At 41.8% G+C, this 24,435-nt stretch overlaps 1 protein-coding gene across 32 annotated transcripts in view; it reads right to left on the reverse strand.

Moving 5' to 3' along the window:
* Nucleotides 1–24,435, reverse strand: part of LOC105495208 (erythrocyte membrane protein band 4.1) — a 234,181-nt gene that overhangs the window by 13,803 nt on the left and 195,943 nt on the right. For 16 of the 32 annotated variants that reach the window (XM_071097457.1, XM_071097455.1, XM_071097393.1 and 13 more), the window contains one exon: nt 7,676–7,804. The exons of 2 other annotated variants lie outside the window; for them this stretch is intronic. In XM_071097457.1, coding sequence (XP_070953558.1) covers nt 7,676–7,804 — 129 coding nt within the window. Of the gene's footprint in view, nt 1–7,675; nt 7,805–9,015; nt 9,466–24,435 lie in introns of all 32 variants that reach the window. 14 more of the 32 variants (XM_071097384.1, XM_071097329.1, XM_071097362.1 and 11 more) reach the window with 2 other exon arrangements.

A 24,435-nucleotide genomic window follows, 5' to 3' on the forward strand; every position in this document is an offset into this window, starting at 1 on the left:
CTGAGGCAGGAAAATCGCTTGAAACCAGAAGGCAGAGGTTGCAGTGAGTCGAGATTGCGCCACTGCACTCCAGCCTGGGCAACAAGAGCAAAACTCCATCTCAAAAATAAATAAATAAATAAATAAAATAAAAAATAAAAACAATACGGGAATATGTGTTCTGCCTACACCGTAGCACTTGTAAACAAAGAAATTATACAAATAAAATTAGCTTATAACTTGTTATAACATGAATTTGCATGCCAGAAGGGCTAAAGCTTTTTGAAGAATTCCTCCTCTACAAACCTGTGACTCTATCTTTATCTACCTCCTGCCCGCTCCCTCTAGTCTCTCTTCTGTCTCTGAAGAATGCTAAAGATACAGGAGACACTGTTATGTTTTCCTACTTACTCTGTTCCATACAGGGCCTCTTTTCCTTGATCCTCTTACCAATGTTTCCCCATAATGGTCATTTTATGACCCAGCAATTTGACTCTTAGATGTTTACTCAAGATAAATGAAACACCCACAAAAAGATTTGTGGCCAGGCACGGTGGCTCATGCCTGAAATCCCATCATTGTGGGAAGTGTAGGCAGGTGGATTACCTGAGGTCAGGAGTTCTAGACCGGCCTGGCCGACATGGTGAAACCCTGTCTCTACCACAAAATACCCAAAAATTAGCCGGGCGTGGTGATGCATGCCTGTAGTCCCAGTTACTCTGGAGGCTGAGGCAGGAGGATCGCTTGAACGGGGAGGTGGAGGTTGCAGTGGGCTGACAGCATGCCACTGCACTCCAACCTCGGCAACAGAGTGATACTCTGTCTCAAAAAAAAAAAAAAAAAAAAAAAAAGATTTGTGCATGAACATTCATAGCAGCTTTATTAATATTTTCCCAAACTGAAATTCATCCAATTGTCCATCAACGAATGAATAGATAAACAAATTGTGGTATATTCATGCAATGTAATACTATTCAGCAATAAAAATGAGAGAACTACTGATTCACATAACATGGATGAATCTAAAAAACATTATATTCAGAAAGAAGGCAGACACTGTTGGGATCAGTGGCTCATGCCTGTAATACCAGCACTACGGGAGGTCGAGGTGGGTGGATCACCTGAGGTCAGGAGTTCAAGACCAGCCTGGCCAACATGGTGAAACCCTGTCTCTACTAAAAATACAAAAATTAGCCAGGTGAAGTGGTGGGCACCTGTAATCCCAGCTACTCAGGAGGCTGAGGCAGGAGAATCACTAGAATCCGGGAGGTGGAGGTTGCAGTGAGCTGAGATGGTACCACTGCGCTCCAGCAGCCTGGGCGACAGAGTAAGACTCCAATGAAACAAAAGAAAAGAAAGAAAGAGAGAAAGAGAGAGAGAGAGGAAAGAAGGAAGGAAGGAGGGAGGGAGGGAGGGAAGGAGGGAGGAAGGAAGGAAGGAAGGGAGGGAGGGAGGGAGGGAGGGGGGGAGGCAAAAAAAGAAAGAAAAGAAAGAGGCCAGGTGTGGTGGCTCAAGCCTGTAATCCCAGCACTTTGGGAGGCCGAGATGGGCGGATCACGAGGTCAGGAGATCGAGACCATCCTGGCTAACATGGTGAAATCCCGTCTCTACTAAAAAAATACAAAAAAACTAGCCGGGCGTGGTGGCAGGCACCTGTAGTCCCAGCTACTCGGGAGGCTGAGGCAGGAGAATGGTGTAAACCTGGGAGGCGGAGCTTGCAGTGAGCTGAGGCTCCGTCTCAAAAAAAAAAAAAAAGAAAGAAAGAAGCCAGACACAAAAGTGTACTACTGTATACTTCTACTTACACGAAGTCCAAATCAGGCAAAACTAAGCTGTACTGATAGAAAGCAGAGCACTGGCTGCCTAAAGGGGTAGAAATCAAATGGAAAAGGCTATGAAGGCAGTTTCAGGAGTAATGTTCTGTATCCTAAATGTGTCTTGGTTACACACGTATAGACATTTGTCAAAACCAATCAAATTGCTAGGCATGGTGGCTCACGGCTGTAATACCAGCACTTTGGGAGGCCGAGGAGGGAGGATTGCTTGAGCCCAGGAGATCAAGATCAGCCTGAGTAACAAAGTGAGTCCCGTCTGTACAAAAAATTAAATAATTAGGCTGGGTGCAGTGGCTCACGCCTGTAATCCCAGCACTTTGGGAGGCAAAGGCGGGAAGATCATGAGGTTAGGAGTTCGAGACCAGCCTGACCAACATGGTGAAACCCTGTTTCTACTGAAAAAATAAATACAAAAATTAGCCAGGCATGGTGGCGTGCGCCTGTAATTCCAGCTATTCAGAAGGCTGGACAGGAGAATCGCTTGAACCTGGGAGGCAGAGGTTGCAGTGAGCTGAGATCACGCCATTGCAGTCCAGGCTAGGTGACAGAGTGTCAAAAAAAAAAATTAAAAAGTTAGTCACATGTAGTGGTGTGCCGCTGGAGTCCTAGCTACTTAGGAGGCTGAGGTGGGAGGATCACTTGAGCCCAAAAGGTCGAGCCTGCAGTGAACTGTGGTTATGCCACTGTACTCCAACCTGGGCAACAGTGTAGCCTGTAATCCCTGCACTTTGGGAGGCCGAGGTGGGCTGATCACTTGAGACCTGTCTGTGCATTTCACTGTATGTAAATTTTACCTCAAACACACCCATATACACACATTAAAAAATTACACATAAAAACCATCCCCTCTGACCATGTTTTCCAAAGCATGGAGACTGTGAATGAATAAAAAAATGGTGCTCGGGCTTACTTATCTAGCAAGATAATAAAAGCAAAAGTAGAAATAGTAAATAAATAATAACAATTGCAAATGAGTATCTAGTAATTATTATCTGCCAGGCACTTTGGAAACCTTTTATGTGCATTAATTCATTTATTCCTGACAACAACCCTATGAGGTACAACTATTAGCCACATTTTACAAATGAGGAAACTGAGGCACATGGCGATTTAGTAATTTGACTGCACATTAGTAAGTGACAGGGCAAGTTCAAAGCCAGGAAATCTGACTCTGACTCGAAAGTCAACACTCTTCCCCACTCTACCCCACTGTCTAGCATCAGTAACAAAAAGCAACGTGGGCCAGGAGCAGTGGATCATGCCTGTAATCCCAGCACTTTGGGAGGCCAAGGTGGGCAGATCACCTGAGATCAGGAGTTCGAAACCAGCCTAACCAACATGGCAAAACCCATCTATACTAGAAATACAAAAATTAGCTGGGCATGGGGACGCATGCCTGTAGTCCCAGCTTCTTGGGAGGCTGAGGCTGGAGAATCGCTTGAACCTGGGAGGTGGAGGTTGCAGTGAGCCAAGATCACGCCACTGCACTCCAGCCTGGGTGACAGAGTGAGACTCCATCTCAAAAATAAATAAATAAATAAACAAATAAAAAAATAAAAAGCAATTTGTATCTTGACTGACTGTCTTAAGCCTGGTTAAAATGAAATAAAAGCAAATGTTTAACAATGCAATATAATAATAGCTACCATTTTGAATAGCTAATAGTACCAGGCAAACATTGTGCTTATTTCAATAACTTGATCAAAGTATTTTTCAGAAGAGAAAACTAAGGCTCAAAAAGACAAGTGACTTGCCCAAGATCACAAAACTAGCAAATGTCAGAATTAAGACCCAAGTCACTCTAATTCCAAAGTCCATGGGCTCTGTCGAGCATATCACGCTGCCGTTATATTTCTCTAATATGTTAGGATATTTTAAAATGATTGCTTCTGTTTCCTTTTTTTGTAGGAGCTACCTACGTTCACACCACATGGACTTCTGTGGGCAGTGTGGCTCTAACTTTTAAAACAATTTATTTTGAACCATTTAAATTTTGGGGGTGCAGGGTGCGGTGGCTCATGCCTGTAATCCCTGCACTTTGGGAGGCTGAGGTGGGCTGATCACTTGAGGCCAGAAGTTTGAGACCAACCTGGCCCACAAGGTGAAACCCTGTCTCTACTAAAAATATAAAAATTAGGCTGGGCGCGGTGGCTCACACCTGTCATCCCAGCACTTTGGGAGGCCAAGGCGGGTGGATCACGAGGTCAGGAATTCAAGACCAGCCTGACCAACATGGTGAAACCCCATCTCTACTAAAAATACAAAAATTAGCTGGGTGTGGTGGTGGGTGCCTGTAATCCCAGCTACCTGGGAGGCTGAGGCATGAGAATCGCTGGAACCCAGGAGGTGGAGGTTGCAGTGAGCCGAGATGGCACCACTGCACTCCAACCTGGGTGACAAGAGTGAAACTCTGTCTCAAACAAAAATAAAAATAAAAATAAAAATATAAAAATTAGACAGGTGTGGTGGCACGCACATATAATCCCAGCTGCTTGAGAGTTTGAGGCACAAGAATCACTGGAACCCAGGAGGCAGAGGTTGCAGTGAGCTGAGATCATGCCACTGCACTCCAGCCTGGGCTACAGAGCAAGACTGTCTCTTAATAATAATAATAATAATAATAAAATAAACTTTTTTGGCTATGTCTATGCTATAAAAATTTTAAAACTTCAAAATGTTGTACAGTAAAAAGTCAGTTTCCCTCCCACTCCCGAGCCAAGTCCTGCAGTCTCAGTCTCCTTCATCAGGGGCCACTATACGTTTTGGTTGTTGGTTTTTTGTTTTGTTTTTTTAGTACCCATTCACAGAGACTGTATTGATATACAAGCCTAAACACACATAGCTGCAATATATATCCCTTCTGCCTGCCATAAACAGTACCACCATAGTGCACCATGCCTGTTCACTTACCTATTTATCATGTAGCTTGTTCCCATAAGAAGCTTTAATTAAAGGCCACACAGAATTACCTTAATTGGATGTACCATAATGTATTTAAGCAGCTCTCCACTGACGGACATTTAGCTTGTCTCCATGTTAGTGACAACTTAAAGGGATTCTCTGTCATGTAGAGTAATTATTTCCTATATCCTCTGGCTAATAGCGTGTACAGTTTTTTTTTTTTTTTTTTTTTTGAGACAGAGTCTCGCTCTGTCGCCCGGGCTGGAGTGCAGTGGCCGGATCTCAGCTCACTGCAAGCTCCGCCTCCCGGGTTCACGCCATTCTCCTGCCTCAGCCTCCCGAGTAGCTGGGACTACAGGCGCCCACCACCGCGCCCGGCTAATTTTTTGTATTTTTTAGTAGAGACGGGGTTTCACCGTGTTAACCAGGATGGTCTCGATCTCCTGACCTCGTGATCCGCCCGTCTCGGCCTCCCAAAGTGCTGGGATTACAGGCTTGAGCCACCGCGCCCGGCCGCGTGTACAGTTTTAAAGCAATTTCCTATTCCTTTCTTTTTTAGTCCCCTTCACTGTCAAGACCTATTCATTCATTTCTCTGTCTCTCTCGACTGACACATTTCTTTTTTCTTGTTTCTTCAGACACTGTAGTTCTTTACAAGCATTACTCCAGAGATGTTCTAGTCATATTCCTGGCCCCAGACCTCTCCCTACCTTATTTCATTTTGTTTTTCTGATACAGGGCCTCACTCTGTCCCCCAGGCTGGAGTGCGGTGGCACAATCACAGCTCATGCAGCCTCAGACTCCTGGGCTCAAGGGAGCCTCTGCCTCACCTCACCAGTTCATGGCTAATTAGCCACCATACCTGGCTAATTTTTTTGTATTTTAGTAAAGACGGGGTTTCTTTATGTTGGTAAGGCTGGTCTCGAACTAGTGACCTCAGGTGGTCTGCCTGCCTCGGCCTCCCAAAATGCTGGGATTACAGGCGTGAGCCACCGTGCCCGGCAATGCACATGCTTTTAAATTACCAAGCCACACTGTTTCCTAAATGGAGAAAACATCATCCAGTTCATGGTGAGGTGAGGATTAAGTGAAAAGATTTATGTGAAAGCACCTTGCCAGAATTTCACATGGGTAATCTCTTTCCCATTATTCAGACCTCAGCCAAAATATCACCTCCTCAGAGAGGAATTCCCTGATTATCCTAGTCCCAAAGTAGCAATCTTTCATGTAATCCCATATTGTCTAACTCTTTACACCATTTTAGTTTCCTTGCAGCATTTACCACTGTCTGAAATTTACTTATACATTGTTTATGTGCCTTATTGCCTGTTTCTCCTAACTAGAATGTAAGCTCCAGGGGGTAGGGACTATGTACACCTTGTACATTGCTTTGGCTTAATATGTGAATGCTCAATAAGTATTTGTTGCAGGAATGAAATAACAGTTCAGTTTATAGAGGGAACTGTTTTTCTTACTTTTGGCTTCTGTTGAGTAACAAAAGAAAAACAATTCAACACAAATCAACTCTAGTCCATTCAAACTACCAAAAATGAAAGAGACATTTTACTGAAAGTAGGAAGTAAAAAAATTTTTAGCAGGGCATAGTGGCACACACCTGTAATCCCAGCATTTTGGGAGGCCAAGGCAGGTGGATCCCTTGAGCCCAGGAATTTGAGATCAGCCAGGGCAACGTGATGAAATCCTGTCACTATAAAAAAAATTAGTGAGGTGCAGTTGTGCACACCTGTAGTTCCAGTTACTTGGGAGGCAGAGGTGGGAGGATCGCTTGAGCCTGGGAGGTCTAGCTAGTCTGCAGCGAGCTGAGATCATGCCACTGCACTTCAGCCTGGGCAACAGAGTGAGACCTTGTCTCAAAAAAGAAAATTTAGCCAGGCATAGTGGCTCATCAGTAATCTCTTCTTCTTTTTTTTTTTTTTTTTTCAGATGGACTCTTGCTCTGTTGCCCAGGCTGGAGTGCAGTGGAGCAATCTCAGCTCACTGCAACCTCCCACGTTTAAATGATTCTCCTGCCTCATCCTCCTGAGTAGCTGGGATTACAGATGCCTGCTACTATGCCCAGCAAATTTTTGTATTTTTAGTAGAGAAAGGGTTTCACCATGTTGGCCTGGGATTACAGGCGTGAGCCACTGCGCCCGGCCACCAATAATCTCTTCTAAAAAGAACTATAATACCAGCACTTTGGGAGGCCGAGACGCGCAGATCACTTGAGATCAGGAGTTTGAGACCAGCCTGGCCAACATGGTGAGCCCCAACTCTACGAAAAATACAAAAATTAGCCATGTGCACATGACTGTAGAGGCTGAGGCAGGAGAATCACTTGAACCCAGGAGGGAGAGGTTGCAGTGAGCTGAGATTATTGTGCCACTGCACTCTAGCCTGGGCAACAGAGTGAGTGAGACTCTGTCTCAAAAAAACAAAAACAAAAACAAAAAAATACTTAGGTCCTCATAACACCATGAGGTAGATATTATTAACATCATGGGCAGGGGAGATCAAGGCTCAGAGATACTCAATTACTTGTCCAGATTAGTAAGTGGAGGAGCCAGGACTTGAACTCAGGCTTTTTTGGACCCAAATCCCATGTTCTCAACCATTACACTAGACTGCCTTATGCAAATGAATTGGGTGGATATAAGCAATCAGATCTAAGGCAATTTTGCTTTAAAAAAAAAATTCAGATGGAATTTCCTGGGCTCAGGAGATCCTCCCACATCAGCCTCCTGAGTAGCTGGGACTACAGGCACACACCAGTGTGTCCTGCTCAATATTTTGCTTTAGATAAAGTAGTCTGGGACCTTCTTAGACCAGTAATCTCTTCTAAAAAGAACTGCCCCAGAAAAACCTGGTATTCTTGGTGATAAATGACCAGAAACTCTGTGAAGAAAGGTTATTAATTTTGTTTGCAGCCTTTGGTTCTGAAGCATCAGACCATGTCCTACCTGGGCAGCCTCGTAAGTGATGGTCTTGGTCTCAGTGTGGACAATAGGGACGTCTTTGGTTGGGATTTCACTTTTCACAGCATTGGTATTATCTGAGATGGTGACAGTTTGTGTCTTCACCAGGGGAGGCTGTGAAGCAGTAAGGAAAGAGTTACTAGAGTGTTTCTGAAGGCAATGGAGAAGTAATCTTCTGACACTGATCTGATCAAAGTGTTAGCTTTAATTAAGTAAAGGGCTAGCTCAATCTCCAAAGGTGTTTACTCTGCCCAAGACTTCAACAGTATTCCAAAGTAACCCTGACAAGGTGTCAAATCATGAGGGATATTAAAAAGCGGCATTACTGTAATAACTTTCATAAGCTTATTGGAAAGCTGTAAGATCAGACAGTTATGACTGGTGATATAAAACACTTCAGACTGACCTTCAGAATTTGAATATAAAACGATTTGCCAAATAGCAATCACTTTGATTTGTCCTTGTGTCTGTACCATTATACTTAAGAAAATCAGCCACATTTCCTCCACTAAGTACAAATGGTACACGAAACAGCAGTGGCAATGGAATGCATTACCCTCGACTTCATTAACTTCTTTCAAATCAATGTCAGAGATTCACTTTGGAGTTACTGAGAAGAGACAGTATTTGGAAAACTGGAAAGAAAAAAACAATCAGTTCTACCACCACCTGGTGATTAATCCCAGAATTTCAGAAGAATGAACATTAGTGGAACATCAAAGGCCTTCTTGTCCATCTCCTCACCTTCCCCAGGAGTATAAATCACCCTGAAACTACCATTTGATTGTGATAAGGTTAAGTGGCCAACCACCTTAGCATAGGAAATCAGTGCCTATGATCCTGGAAGCTCTTGTGGGTGGGGTCAGTGGGAGTGGTGGGCTGCACAATGTGGCTGCAGTACATAAATAATTTGGGGCCTGAAATCTCGTAAGAAGATGAGTTGCCCCTTTAATTAAGAGTATTTGAATTTTTTAAGCATGGTCTCAGAACACTGAAGCCTCCTCGCCAAAGAAGTTGCCACAATTTACCTCTTTCCATGGCCCACACTTGAGCAAGGAAAAGATGAACACACTTAACCAGCTTCATAAAGACCGACAGCTGGAGTGTTGTTCAGTTATCAGAGAAGAAAGCATTTCTAGCCATGGAGTTAACTGCTCTGAATGAATTTCTTTGGCACAATCAAAGACTTTAATTTTACTCTGTGATTTTGAAAACAGCAGGGAGGCCACTACCCTCAGCACACCACCACCATCTCCTACACAGGACAGATTCTGGCCCTCTTCCAAAGACAGTCATTAGACCTGCATCATTGAATAAGTTACTACCTGGAAACTTCGAATGAGGGTGGGGAACTGGTTACCCACATGAAAGTCAAGAAATGATCCATTTTGTTTTCCAAGTGGCTCTCCTGGTGTAACATGTTCTTCACTACTCTCTGCCTTTTTTTCACCAGGTTGCAGCTGACAGGAAGCTGGTGTTACTGAGAACTTTAAGGCACCGGCCTGTTCCTCCACTCCTATACATTCCCCAGTTGGGTCTCTTGGCATCTCCTTAATATCAAGATAGCCAGCTGCCCCCTCCTCCTTCTCTTCTGTCTCCTTGCTGCTTATGGAGAGGGAGCCAAAGGCAAAGCTTTGCAGAGACTCCGACGGGGTGGTCATCTGGCTTTTACTAGGAACTACCGAATGCTTGGGACCCTCCCATTCAGAGTCAGGGTTAGTAGATGGCCCCTTTGTCACGACAGCCACCTCCTCTGTGCGAATGCCATTTATACTCTACAAATGAATGAACACATACAAAAGCAAGAAGATTAGGTATAAGTGGGAGAATGAACTCTGAGAATCAACAGTGATTTTTGGAAGCCTCAAAAATATTGCTACTAATATAAACTATGAATCTTAGCTGATAACATGGTCAAAAGGAAGAACTGCTGTTCACTACACATTATCAGCAGCTTAAGCAGTTCCAACCTCATTTTGGTCCTATTTCTATAGCGTTGTTAATCTGAAAAACAATTATCCAGCAATTTATATTCCTATGGTCTTCCTTGTGTAACATACTTAAAGGAGTTACTTTGTCATTCCTAAATGCCTAAGTTATTACTATGCACAGGACACAATGCAATTTGTGAGTCAGTCAAAATATATTGTTTGTTTTTTTTTTCTTTGAGACAGGGTCTCACTCTGTCACCCAGGCTGGAGTGCAGTGGTGTGACCATAGCTCACTGCAGCCTTGAATTCCTGGATTTAAGGGATCCTCCTGCCTCAGCCTCCAGAGTAGTTAGAACTACAGGCATGCTCCACCAAAACCTGGCTAGGTTTTACATTTTTTGTAGAAACAGGGTCTCACTATGTAGTCCAGGCTGATCTCAAACTCCTGGCCTCCCCTAATCCTCCCATCATGGCCTCCCACAGTGCTGGGATTACAGGCAAAACATATTCGTAAGGAACCTAATCAGGTTGAAAAATGTTTCATATTTCCAAACCGTATGTATTCTCACACTAGCCCTGCATGGAGAAGCTAAAATCTAGACTAGCTGTCAGGGAGACAGAAGTTGAGTACATCTAGCACAGGCTTACTTCAATCATTGTCATGACATCAAACATGATATCAAAAATGGTGAAATGTTTCTTTGTAACAATTAAAATGACCCAGCAGCTGATATGTATTTCTTCACAGATGAAAGACACAACACTTCCAACCTCCAAGAGAAATAAATCCTGTAAACACAGAGCTCCCTCCTGGGCCGAATACCTCACTCCACAGGAAAAACAGTTCTAAAGCAAGTAGTGTCAGCACTCTGTATCTGTGGGTTCTGCATCCATAGATTCAACCAACCATGGATCAAAAGTATTTGGAAAAAAAACTGCATCTATGCTGAATATGTACAGACTTTTTTCTTGTCATTGTTCCCTAAAGAATACAGTATAACAACTATTTACATAGCGTTTATATTGTATTAGGTATTATGAGTAATCTAGAGATGATTTAAAGTATTCAGGAGAATATGCATAGGTTATATGTAAATACCATGTCATTTTTAATCCAAGACTTGAGCATTTGTGAATTTTGGTATCCAGGGGAGGTCCTGGAACCAAGGCCCCACAGATACTGCGGGACCACTGTACCTGGAAGAGCATGTGGATGAGAAGATACCATCCCAGTAGATGGACCTATTCCTAAGTTAAAAGAAAGGTGCTCTAGGTGGAAGAAGAAGGAATTCACACTAGTAGGAAATGAATGAGTCATGTGAAAAATAAATAACCTTGCCACAAAAAGAATAAAATACCTAGGAATGCCAGCTAACCAGGAAGGTTAAAGATCTCTACAATACCACAGGGCTATAGCAACCAAAACAGCATGGTGGGTTGGGCATGGTGGTTCATGTCTGTAATCCCAGCACGCTGGGAGGCTGAGACGGGCAGATCACCTGAGGTCAGGAGTTTGAGATCAGCCTGGCCAACAATGCAAAACCCCGTTCATGCCTGTAATCCCACCACTTTGGGAGGCTGAGGTGGGCAGATCACCTGAGGTCAGGAGTTCGAGATCACCCTGGCCAACGTGGCAAAATCCTGTCTCTACAAAAATACAAAAATTAGCTGGGCATGGTGGCATGTGCCTGTAGTCCCAGCTACTTGGGAGGCTGAAGCAGGAGAATTGCTTAAACTCGGAAGGTGGAGGTTGCAGTGAGCTGAGATCAAGCCACTGCACTCCAGCCGGGGTGATAGAGTGAGACTCCGCCTCAAAAAAGAAAAGAAAAGAAAAGAAAACAACAACAACAACAACAAAACAAACACCAGCATGGTGTACTGGTATGAAAACGGACATATGAAACAGAATAGAGAACCTAGAAATAAGACCACACACCTACAACTATCTGATCCTCAACAAAGCTGACAAAAACAAGCAATGAGGAAAGGAAGGATTCTCTATTCAATAAATGGTGCTGGGATAACTGGCTAGCCATATACACAAGATTGAAACTGGATTCCTTCCTTATACCATATACAAAAGTCAACTCAAGATGGATTAAAGACTTAAATGTAAAACCCAAAACTAATAAAAACCCTGGAAGACAACCTAGGCAATAGCATTCCGGACACAGGAACTGGCAATTTTTTTTTTTTGAGACACAATCTCGCTCCGTCACCCAGGTTGGAGTGTAGTGGTGTGATCCTGGCTCACTGCAAGCTCTGCCTCCTGAGTTCAAGTGATTTTCCTGCGTCAGCCTCCAAAGTAGCTGGGACTACAGACGTGTGTTACCACGCCTGGCTAATTTTTGTATTTTTAGAAGAGACGGGGTTTCGCCATGTTAGCCAGGCTGGTCTTGAGCTCCTGACCTCATGACCCGCCCACCTCGGCCTCCCAAAGTGCTGGGATTACAGGCATGAGCCACCGTGCCCAGCTAAGAACTGGCAAAGATTTTATGATGAAGATGCCAAAAGCAATCACAACAAAAGCAAAAATTGACAAATGGGATCTAATTAAACTTAAGAGCTTCTGCACAGTTTAAGAAACTATCAATAGAGTAAACAACCTACAGAATTGGAGAAAATATTTGCAAATTCCGCATCTGACAAAAGTCTAATATCCCGCATCTGTAAGAAACTTAAACAAATTTACAAGAAAACAACAACCCCATTAAAAAATGGGCAAAAGGACATGAACAGACACATTTCAAAAGAAGATATACATGTGGCCGATAAGCATAAGAAAAAAGGTTCAATATCACTGATCATTAGAGAAATGCAAATCAAAACCACAGTGAGACACTATGTCCCACCAGTCAGAATGGCTATTATTAAAAAGTCAAAAAATAACAGATGCTGGTGAGGTTGCAGAGAAAAGGGAATGCTTATACACTGTTGGTGGGAGTGTAAATTAGTTCAACCACTGTGTAAAGCAGTGTGGTGATTCCTCAAGGAGCTAAAAACAGAACTAACATTTGACCCAGCAATCCTATTACGAGGTGTATACCCAAAGGAATATAAATCGTTTTACCATTAAGACACATGCATGTGTATGTTTATTGTAGCACAATTCACAATGACAAATACATAAAATCAGCCTAAGTTCCCATCAATGGCAAATTAGATAAAGAAAATGTGATCTATATCTATATATATATATACACACACACACACACATACACACACACACACCATGGAATACTATGCAGCCATAAAAAAGAACGAGCTCATGTCCTTTGCAGGAACATGGATGGAGCTGGAGGCCATTATCCTTAGTAAACGAACACAGGAACAATAAAAGCAAACACTGCATGTTCTCATTTATAAGTGGGACCTAAATGATGAGAACACATGGATACAAGGGGAACAACAGACACCAGAGCCTACTTGGGGTGGAGGGTGGGAGGAAGGAGAGGATCAGAAAAAATAACTATTGGGTACTAGGCTTAGTACTTGGGTGACAAAATAATCTGTAAAACAAACCCCCATGACACAAATTTACCTACATAACAAACCTGCACATGTACCTAAAATAAAAGTCAAAAGAAGAAAAAGAAATGACCTAACCAAAGCCAAATGTCATGGCAAGTGACATCTGCATATGCTCACCAGAGAGCTGTATATAAGCCGCTTAGGCATGAAATATTGGTAAGAGCCTTTGACCATATTATAAACCACAGAGAAACAATACAGAAAGGAACTCTTAAGAAGGTGTTCCTGGCTGGGCACAGTGGCTCACGCTTGTAATCCCGGCACTTTGGGAGACCAAGGTGGGTGGATCACCTGAGGTTGGGAGTTCGAGCCTGTCCAACATGGAGAAACCCCATCTCTACTAAAAATACAAAATTAGCTGGGCATGGTGGCACACGCCTGTAATCCCAGATACTCAGGAGGCTGAGGCAGGAGAACTGCTTGAATCTGGGAGGCAGAGGTTGCGGTGAGCCAAGATCGCACCGTTGCATTCCAGCCTGGGCAACAAGAGCGAAACTCCATCTCAAAAAGAAAAAAAGAAGGTAAGAAGGTGTTCCTATGAGTAAACAATATAGTTTGAACCAGCTTACACATTGTAGTACTCAAAGCAATGTTACATGTATTATATTAGGAAAATCACTGCTGCTCCTTAACTTGTAAACCAGCCTCCATTTTGATTAATATTAACCAGGGCTCTATAAAGGCAAGGAAAGACACACTACACACAGGAACTTCAGGCCAGCTTCACTCCCAAGCCATCTGGAAACATGCAACTCAAAATCATCTCAAACTGGCACCAGTTGAATTCATATTAGGTAGATCTTTCATTGGCTGACAACAAATATGACTTAAGATATGAAAGATGGAACTGAAAGACTGACAACAGGGCTGTCTCTGTCTGCAAATGTATCTGAGATACAGCAATTATTCTTGACAAGAATATATGAATTTCTCCATATTTAACATGAAAATAATACTTGGTTTGACTTATAGGGTTCTGAGGATCAAATACAATAACATACTGTATATGAAACCATATTGTATACTTCCTCATTTAATTCAACCAACCAATGAGCAGAGCACCTATAATGTGCTAGGGCCTGGGGGACACTAGAATGAATCTGTCATATTGTTAAGATGCTATGCTACTTTCCAGGGCACTTATCTCACTGTTTCTTTTGAGTCAGGCAAGTGGCTACAGAGCTGTTCAAAAATAGATCAGCTGGCAAAACAAATAGGCTTTCTGAAATTGCTACATGCTAGTCCTAGCATTGTGAATAGCTATCTGAACCCATTCACATGGAGAGGAACTTTGGGCTTCTTTAAACAATTTGTCACAACTGAGAAGGCTGATTAATAATCAGAAAAATACCTAAGATAATCAAGTAAGAGCCAATTTTGTGCCAGTTTGTTCAAGTGGTAAGTGGTAGTCTGTCATCAAGAAGCTATTTGTGAACCAAACATTACTTAGGTCAGCACCACCTGACCCACACTTGCCTACTGCTGAGTTAAATTAGACAGATCAACCTATTGTTTTCCAAAGCATGTATAGAAGAGAACAATGATAAAAGCCCTAGACACAGTAATTTCTTTTTTTTTTTTTTTTTTTTTTGTGAGACGGAGTCTCGCTCTGCCGCCCAGGCTGGAGTGCAGTGGCCAGATTTCAGCTCACTGCAGGCTCCGCCTCCCGGGTTCACGCAATTCTCCTGCCTCAGCCTCCCCAGTAGCTGGGACTACAGGCGCCCGCCACCTCGCCCAGCTAGTTTTTTTTGTATTTTTTAGTAGAGACGGGGTTTCACCGTGTCAGCCAGGATGGTCTCGATCTCCTGACCTCGTGACCCGCCCGCCTCGGCCTCCCAAAGTGCTGGGATTACAGGCTTGAGCCACCGCGCCCGGCCTAGACACAGTAATTTCAACCCAACAAATATTTACTGAGCACCTAATATGTACTAGTCTTCAGAAATAAAAGAAAAACATAACAGTTAGGTTGGATTACCATTTATAGCACTCTCACATATGGTCAAATCAGCTTTTCCAGTTGATGGTGTTACCCAGATCTCTAGGACAACAGAGACAACTATTTGTTGAGCATCCTCCCAGGGGTGTAGAATGCAACATGTTGCAAACTAAACTCATCTCTGCTGCTGTCTGGGTATCCCTCCTCAACTTCCTCCATCATTTCTTCTTTTTTTTTTTTTTTCCTTTTCTTTGAGACAGGGTTTCACTCTTGTTGCCCAGGCTGGAGTGCAATGGCGTGATGTCGGCTCACTGCAACCTCTGCCTCCCAGGTTCAAGCGATTCTCCTGCCTGAGCCTCCCAAGTAGCTGGGATTATAAGCATTCGCCACCGCGCCTGGCTAATTTCGTATTTTTAGTAGAGACAGGGTTTCTCCATGTTGGTCAGGCTGGTCTTGACCTCAGGTGATCCACCTGCTTTAGCCTCCCAAAGTGCTGGGATTACAGAAGTGAGCCACCGCATCTGGCCCCTCCATCATTTCCACCATATTGGTAGAAGGTATATACATCCATTCAGTCATCCATGCCAGAATTCTGAGAATCATCTTCAACTCCTTCCTTATATTTATCCGCTAACCCCCAGAGATTATGTCACCAAAGCATTTTTATTCCATTTTAATATCTCCTTTATCTATTTGCTTTAATGTTTCCCTCATCAATTCCCACATTTACTACCTTTGTTCAAGCTCTTCGCCCAAGCTGGAGTAGAGTGGTGCAATCTCAGCTCACTGAAACCTCCACCTTCCGGGTTCAAGTGATTCTCCTGCCTCAACCTCCAAGTAGCTGGGGTTACAGATGCGTGCCACCATGCCCAGCTAATTTTTGTATTTTTAGTCAAGACACGGTTTCATCATGTTGGCCAGGCTGGTCTTGAACTCCTGACCTCAAGTAATCTGCCCACCACGGCCTCCCAAACTGTTGAGATTACAGGTGTGAGCCACTGTGCCCGGCCTGTTAAAGCTCTTAGAATACCTCATCCAGATTACCACAAATGCCATCAACAGTTTTTCTTCTTTCCTTTCTTCCTTCCTTCTTATCTCAAACCTTCCTTGAATGTGTCATCTATCATGCTGCTAAAGTGCTTATTTCCAAAACTAAACATTGAAAATTCAATTTTCTAGTTAAAAACCCTTCATTGGGTTTTAGTAAGACAGAAAACACTTTAAAATCTGACCCTTACCTCTCTCTCCAGCTTCATCCAGCTACACCTCCACATATATCCTTCTCCCCATTACTTCAACTATTTTTAGTTCCTAGGACAGAGCATCTTTCTCTTACCTCTGTGCCTTTGTAAATGTTATTCCTTCTGCCTGGAAGTCCACACTTAGCTCAACTGTCATTTCTTCTAGATCTTCCTTGGCTGCTTAAAATATGTTTAGATAACAGTCCTCTTTTGTTCCCATTGTACCCTATCATCACTGGCATATTCATCTGTCTTTTCCATTAGACTATGAAATCCTTGGGGGATGAGAACTTGTTATTGTCTTACTTAGCTCTCTTTCTTGTACAATTTTTGGTATGTAATAGATGCTCAGTAAAAACATGTTGAAGGTATGTTGGGTAAATCCAGGTCACTTGAGAACTTCTTCTTTGCCCTGTGCTATTCAGTAACTAAAATGTTTAGAAAAGCACGTTTAGGAAGAAATAAACACTGGCTCATTTGACCAGACTCATAGTCTAGTCCAGCATTTTATCTCCTCCATCAGTAAAATAAGAGAAAACTAATATTTTTGTATGTTTACCATGTGCCAGGTGCTGTGCTAATCACTTTAGCATGTTTTTTCATTGAATTATTGACAGAATAATTATGTAGTAGTCATTATTTCTATTTTATGGATGAACAGATGGGCAGCTACTGTTTAAACTCAGATCTATCTCTGGTTCTAGAGCCCATCTTCTTCCCATGACACCAGAAGGTATTTCAAGTAGGACCAAAGCACATGTCCTATTTATTTTACTCCTGTATATATTTATTTTTTAGAAATAGGCTCTTGCTATGTTGCTCAGGCAGGATTCAAATCCCTGGGCCCAAGGGATCTTCCCACCTCAGGCTCCCGATTAGCTAGGACTACAGGCACATGCCAGTGTGCCCAGCTTCAGGACATGTCCTATCATGCTCAAAATAACACATAGCAAACCTGACTCTAACTTTGAAAAGTACAAACAGTGTCCAAACTCCTCTTAACAGTCTGTTCTTAGTGGCTGACACTACATTTTTACATATAAGAAGGCTGAAAAGCCAGAAGATAAGATTGGTCAGAAGAAGATACAAAGTCTCCATGTCACAAGACACCCAGAATTTGGCATTTAGTATCAGTAAAGAATTCTAACTGACAGTGTTGTTGCCTTTGGCTGTGACCATCATCAAGGGCCATTGGATTATATAAGACTGCAACTGCACATACCAAATTAGCCTGAAAACTTGAAAGGGATCTTCTCAAGTAGAAGATAATATATGGCTGTGCCTGAACCATTCTCAGTGACAAAAAGGCAAAGTTGAGACTTAATGTGATTCAAAGGTGTTAATCTAGACGTTGCTTACCTGAATTGATGGGGAATCTATAAGAAAAAAGATGCTGGCCGGGTGTGGTGGCTCACACCTGTAATCCTAGCACTTTGGGAGGCCAAGGGGGGTGAGTCACCTGAGGTCAGGAGTTCAGGACCAGCCTGGCCAACGTGGCGAAACCCCGTCTCTACTAAAAATATAAAAATTAGCCAGGCGTGGTGGTGCACACCTGTAATCCCAGCTATTCGAGAGACTGAGGAAGGAGAATCGCTTGAACCCAGGAGGCGGAGGTTGCAGTGAGCTGAAATTGTGCCACTGCACTCCAGCTTGTGCGACAGGAGGGAGGCTCCATCTCAAAAAAAAAAAAAAAAAAGAAAAGAAAAAGAAAAAGGAAAAAAGATGCTATGATAGAAAGACTGGCTGCCTATAAAGTACTACAATGATATCTAGTTGGTTTTAATAATATGAAAAAAAGAATGCTAGACAAATATTTAATGGAACAGAAACATTATTTGAAGATTCTCAATTTCATTTAAAAAGTCAATGGCTCCTGCTAAGTATGATAATTCAGTATTTTCTTTGTTTTGGGGAAGAAAACAAGATTTTTTTTCCTAAAGGCTTTCTCTCAAAAACTATTTATGCAAAGGGATTATGTCTCAGAATCATCAGACCCTGATTATACATGTGCCTTTATGAGTTATAAATTACCCCTTTTTTGACCTATGAATTCCAGATATCATTAAAAGCAGGATATGGGCTGGGCACGGTGGCTCACGCCTACAATCCCAGCACTTTGGGAGGCCAAGGCGGGTGATCACCTGAGGTGGGGAGTTCGAGACCAGCCTGACCAACATGTAGAAACCCTGTCTTTACTAAAAATACAAAATTAGCCAGGCGTGGTGGCACGTGCCTGTAATCCCAGCTACTTGGGAGGCTGAGGCAGGAGAATCGCTTGAACCCAGGAGGTGGAGGTTGCAGTGAGCCGAGATTGTGCCACTGCACTCCAGCCTGGGCAACAAGAGCAAAACTCCAGCTCAAAAAAAAAGCAGGATATGGGTGTTTTATAGGTATTTTGCTGCCTCTCCATTAAATGCAATCCAGAGTCTTTTTCTTTTCAGGTTATTTCTGAAGTAAGGATTTACATATTTGAAGAGACTATCAAAAGAACCACGGTTGGCCGGGCGCGGTGGCTCAACCTGTAATCCCAGCACTTTGGGAGGCCGAGGCTGGCGGATCACGAGGTCAGGAGATGGAGACCATCCTGGCTAACACGGTGAAACCCTGTCTCTACTATAAATCCAAAAAATTAGCCGGGCATGGTGGTGGGCGCCTGTAGTCCCAGCTACTCGGGAGGCTGAGGCAAGAGAACGGCGTGAACCCGGGAGGCGGAGCTTGCAGTGAACTGAGATTGTGCCACTGCACTCCAGCCTGGGCGACAGTGAGACTTTGTCTCAAAGAAAAAAAAAAAGAAAAAGAACCACAGTTATGCTTACAAGACTGTCTTATCCTTTAAGAGATCAAAGTGAAAATATATTCTAAAAATTTTTCTAAAATTTTGCTACATAAGAGCCATGTAAGAGTATCTGTGTAGTAATTTTATCCCCACACATTTAGTCACTTGTTCCCCACTTAGTGAAGACCAATTTTACCTTTGAGTGGCAATAGAAAAACAACTCCTTTCTCTATTAAAAGTAAGAAAACACACTGCTATTGTCTCACTTTATCTTTCTATATAATTCAAAGACTAAACCCTCCTCTTGATCAGTTATGCTTTCTTAGCCATTTAAAAATTGTATTTTCCAATGTATACATATATACACGAAAAAGATCTTAAGGTGCCCAGGCACGGTGGCTCACGCCTGTAATCCCAGCACTTTGGGAGGCTGAGGCAGGTGGATCATGAGGTCAGGAGATTGAGACCATCCTGGCCAACATGGTGAAACCTTGTCTCTACTAAAAATACAAAAATTAGTTGGGTGTGATGGCATGTGCCTATAGTCCCAGCTACTCGGGAGGCTGAGGCAGGAGAATCACTTAAACCTGGGAGACAGAGGTTGCCATGAGCCGAGATCACGTCACTGCACTCTAGCCTGGTGACAGAGCGAGACTCCATCCCCAAAAAACAAGAAAAAGATTTTAAGGTGTACAAAAATATTAATAATCATGGGATTGCAAACGATCTTTTAGTTTGTGGTTTTTTTGTATTTCCTAACCTTTCTAAAATAAGTATGTATTAATTTTGTAATAAAAAGTGATTATTTTCTTATGCAAGCTCTTGTATCTGGTTTCAGTAGTGAAATGATCTTTAAAACTTGAAGAGTCTAGTAAACAATTTATGCAGAAAGTGCTAAAAAATCCTTAACACCTTCCAAGCCTTTTAAAAACAGTAAAAAATGAGACTTAATAGGTTTCTAAAAGAAAAAAGTAGTTAGAGGAAAGAATTATAAGCTAGCAACTGGTACGTAGTATAAAAGTTATCTTTTATAAGGGGAATATCATATTAAACCTTGGTAATTTAGTTAGTTGGTTTTGAAAGTCAAAGTCAGCTGGGTGAGGTGATTCACGCCTTTAATCCCAGCACTTTGGGAGGGTGAGGCGGGCAGATCGTTTGAGTCCAGAAGTTCGAGACCAGCCTCGACAATGTGGCAAGACCCCATCTCTACCAAAAACACAAAAAATTAGCCAGGTGTGGTGGCATGTGCCTATATTCCCAGCCACTAAGGAGGCTGAGGTGGGAGGATCACTTGAGCCTGGCAGGTGGAGGTTATAAACTTGGGGTTAAAAAAAAAAAAAAAAGTCAAAGTCAATGGATGATAAATTTAATATATCTGTATATCTGGTGGAAAAGAAATACTTCACATTTAAGTGGTAGTTTCATTGTATTTTAATGTTTTCTGATTGAGGTAGAAAGGATATTATCAGGAAAGTGATTTAAAATGTGGTTGTTGGCCAGGTGTGGTGGCTCACGCCCGTAATCCTAGCAATTTGTGAGGCTGAGGCGGGTGGATCATTTGAAGTCAGGAGTTTGAAACCAGCCTGGTCAACATGGTGAAATCCCGTCTCCACTAAAAATACAAAAAAATTAGCTGGGCATGGTGGCAGTTGCCTGTAATTCTAGCTACTCGCAAGGCTGAGGTAGGAGAATTGCTTGAACCCGGGAGGCGGAGGTTGCAGTAAGCTGAGATCACGCCACTGCACTCGTCTGGGCAACAGAGCAAGACTCCATCCTAAGAAAAAAAGTGGTTATCTGTGATTTAATTCCTTAGTAAACTTTCTTCTTAGGTATCTACCTCTGAAACAGTGAAGATACTCAAAGGAAATTATCACTCTCTTGCCAAAGTCATGATGGCAATAGGGAATATAAAATATTAAAGATCGGCTGGGCGCGGTGACTTATGCATGTAATTCCAGCACTTTGGGAGGCTGAGGCGGGTGAATCATGAGGTCAGGAGATCGAGACCAGCCTGGCCAACATGGTGAAACCCCGTCTTTACTAAAAATACAAAAACTAGCTAGGCATGGTGGTGCGTGCCTATAATCCCAGCTACTCAGGAGGCTGAGGCATGAGAATCGCTTGAACCCAGGAGGCAGAGGTTGCAGTGAGCTGAGGTCATGCCACTGCACTCCAGCCTGGTGACAGAGTGAGACTCCATTTACCAAAAAAAAAAAAAAAAAACAAAGTGTCCCCAAAACTGATCGAAACAATAACTTTAGGTTAGCAGTATACACTATAGATCGATACTATCACATCACAATTCATATCCAGAATGATTTATATTTCTTAAAATATTACTTTTTGCAAAGTAACATGAACCAAAGCAATAAAGACATGAAGTCCCTACATGGTGTCTCTTGAACTCCTAAAGTGGGCAAAGTCTATGGATTTAACCAAAACTGAGCTTCCTTCCAGCTTTTGTTAGCAAGTTCTCAAACAGGTCCTCATTATATTTTAGAGAACATCACAACTTTGAAGAAAGAAATTGTGACAGGAGAATTAAAATGGGTATACTATGAGGCTATTTCATAAATATTCCCGAACCAAGATCCTCAGGAAGAATAATGGATAGTTTTGAGATATATACTGTCTGTTAAGAAAGAAAATAGAATATTTCTGATTAGTCACACAACTTACAACTATTTTAAAATGTCAGAGATTTATTACTGTTTCTAGCCTTAAAGCTTACCTTTCTATATTGCTATTACCCACACATTTGCTCCTTGAAATTACTACATTTTCCTCAAAAAGAGTGTCTGAGATTTAGCATATACCTCTGCAGTCACTTTACATAATGTAATCCCCAATCCACCACATCCGTTAAACTACACCATTGTTTTTCACATTATCTTCATTTTATTTTGCATTCTGTCAAGTAAAATGAGACTTAAGGCTGGTCTTGTAATAATGATATGACCAATGCTGTAATCAGTCACCATCATCTGTGCAATGACTTTGTGGTTTGCTGAAATGCAAATATCTGAGGAAAATTTAATACATAAAACTTTTATTAGTGTTTCTATATGTCTGGGAAAAGGGATTCATTAAACTTTTTAATAAGATTTACATAGATTGAGAAAAAGAAGTTTTGATATGTGAAAGTAAGTGAACAGAGATGGCAGTGGGAATAGGGGGTGAGGGTGCACAGACACACATACACCCACAGAGCACATTACCCTTGCTTTGCAAACCCAGTAAGAAATGCTTTGCAGTGCAAATGCCCACAGAACCAGCAGGAATCGAGGTTATCTTGCTAAGCACAGAAGGAAGATACCCAGCAGAAGAGTCCAGCTCCTGGTTCTTAACTAAAGTAAACAATAAATATTACAGTCACTTAAATTATCAACAATGTATTTAAGTATACCCCCAGATGGTCTGCAACATGCAAACTAAAAAATGTAGAATTTAATCCTGATAAGATCAGTTAATTGCGAGTGCTTTGTTTCTATATTCTTCTCTTTAACAAAACATGACAAGGTTATGTCTCAGCAAAGAATGGTTTTAAGTGCCTAGGAGAAAATCAGAGCAAAACATGTCTTTATACATTAATATAAATATTTGTAATTTCCTATTTTGAAACATTATATCAGTATTTCCCTAGGTTGTATAATAATCAGTAGGAACATTAGCCTGATGATTAAAACAATTTTTTTAAGTTAAAACAAATGCTTTTAAATGGGCACTTGCAATAAAAGATAAATCAGATGTGGTAATGGCTTCTTTTGCAAAAGCCATGTGTAAACAGCACATAAAGATGACAAGTCAAGCAGTAGGAGCCCATTCTTCAGCCAAAAAAGGAAATAAATGAAGACAGAAGAACAAAAATTACCGAAAAGAGAAACATCCTCTGGTTCCCACCCCCAAAAGCTTGATAAATAATAGTTCTGTACAGTTTCAGTGGAAAACTCCGGCCACTCAGAAGTTTAAAAAAGGACATTAGAATCACAAACACTCAAGATGGGGATAAACTAACAACAGAGTAACGATGGGCTAGCAAAAGGTGATGTTAAAATTCTATCTTTCCTCTCTAGTGTGACATTCTTTGTCATGTAATACATTTCTCTTCATTCTAATTTTTCTCTCTTGGATGTACCCTCTCTTGCCTTTTTTTTTTTTTTTTTAAGGTTGTATGCTATTAGTTTCTAGCTAGAAATATATCCTTAAGAGTGCTCACTAGCTTCTCCATGAAACTCAGAGTCATTTTCACAGTCTATTGCTATTCTCTGGTATATAAAGATTACGCTTGTATAAAATCTGGATAAAGGGGCTTATTCCGGAAGATGTGGGCCTTTATTAGAGTTGATAAATTGCTTATGATAGGAAAATAATTCCACAATGCAGCTTCCAACAAAGGACAGCAAATGAAATTAGCCAATGATAATTATCCATCAAACATTGTTTTTATAATTTCCTAAATAGTGCTGTTATTAGATTATCCCCAGAACAGGTGAATGTAAAAGCAAACAGCTTCAAAATCCATGCCGGATGCAAAATTTTAACTATTAGATAATAGAAAATTTTGCCTTTACACTGCACTCACCAGCAAGAACTCCACAGATCAAATGAGTGTTCTCAAATCTGAATAGATCTACAGAAGTCAAAGTGTTTGGGCAAATATTAAAGGTTATACTAAGCATGTCTAAGAGACCAGAAGACTTTGGTGGTCAGTTTTATTTCATTACACTATGAAGGGTAGGGGTGGAGGGATGAAGATGGAGAAAAAGGAGCTATGACCAGTACAAAAACTCTGAAGTTAGAATGGAACAAAATTAAATTTGTTTGGCAGGATTTCACAGAATTCTCAGTTCTAAAAATTGATTAAAGTCATAATAAGCATTTAAGAAAATTTGATATATAGAAAACAGTTACCTTGAGGCTAGGCCCAGTGGCTCATTCCTGTAATCCCAGCACTTTGGGAGGCTGAGGTGGGCGAATCACTTCAGGTCAGGAGTTCGAGACCAGCCTGACCAACATGGTGAAACCCCATCTCTACTAAAAATACAAAATTAGCCAGGTGTGGTGGCGGGTGTCTGTAATCCCAGCTACTCAGGAGGCTGAGGCACAAGAATAGCTTGAACTCGGGAGGTGGAGGTTGCAGTGAGCCGAGATTGTATCACTGCACTCCAGCCTGGGTGACAGAGTGAGACTCCGTCTCAAAAACAAAACAAAACAAACAAAAAACCCAAGAAATAGTTACCTTGATTCTACAGAACCAATGCAACAGACAGCTATTATTAGAAAACTATTATTGAATATTAATAGAATATTAATAGAAAACTATTATTGAA

Source organism: Macaca nemestrina, chromosome 1 (genome assembly GCF_043159975.1).
Source record: "Macaca nemestrina isolate mMacNem1 chromosome 1, mMacNem.hap1, whole genome shotgun sequence".
In the NCBI taxonomy this organism is placed as follows: Eukaryota; Metazoa; Chordata; class Mammalia; order Primates; family Cercopithecidae; genus Macaca; species Macaca nemestrina.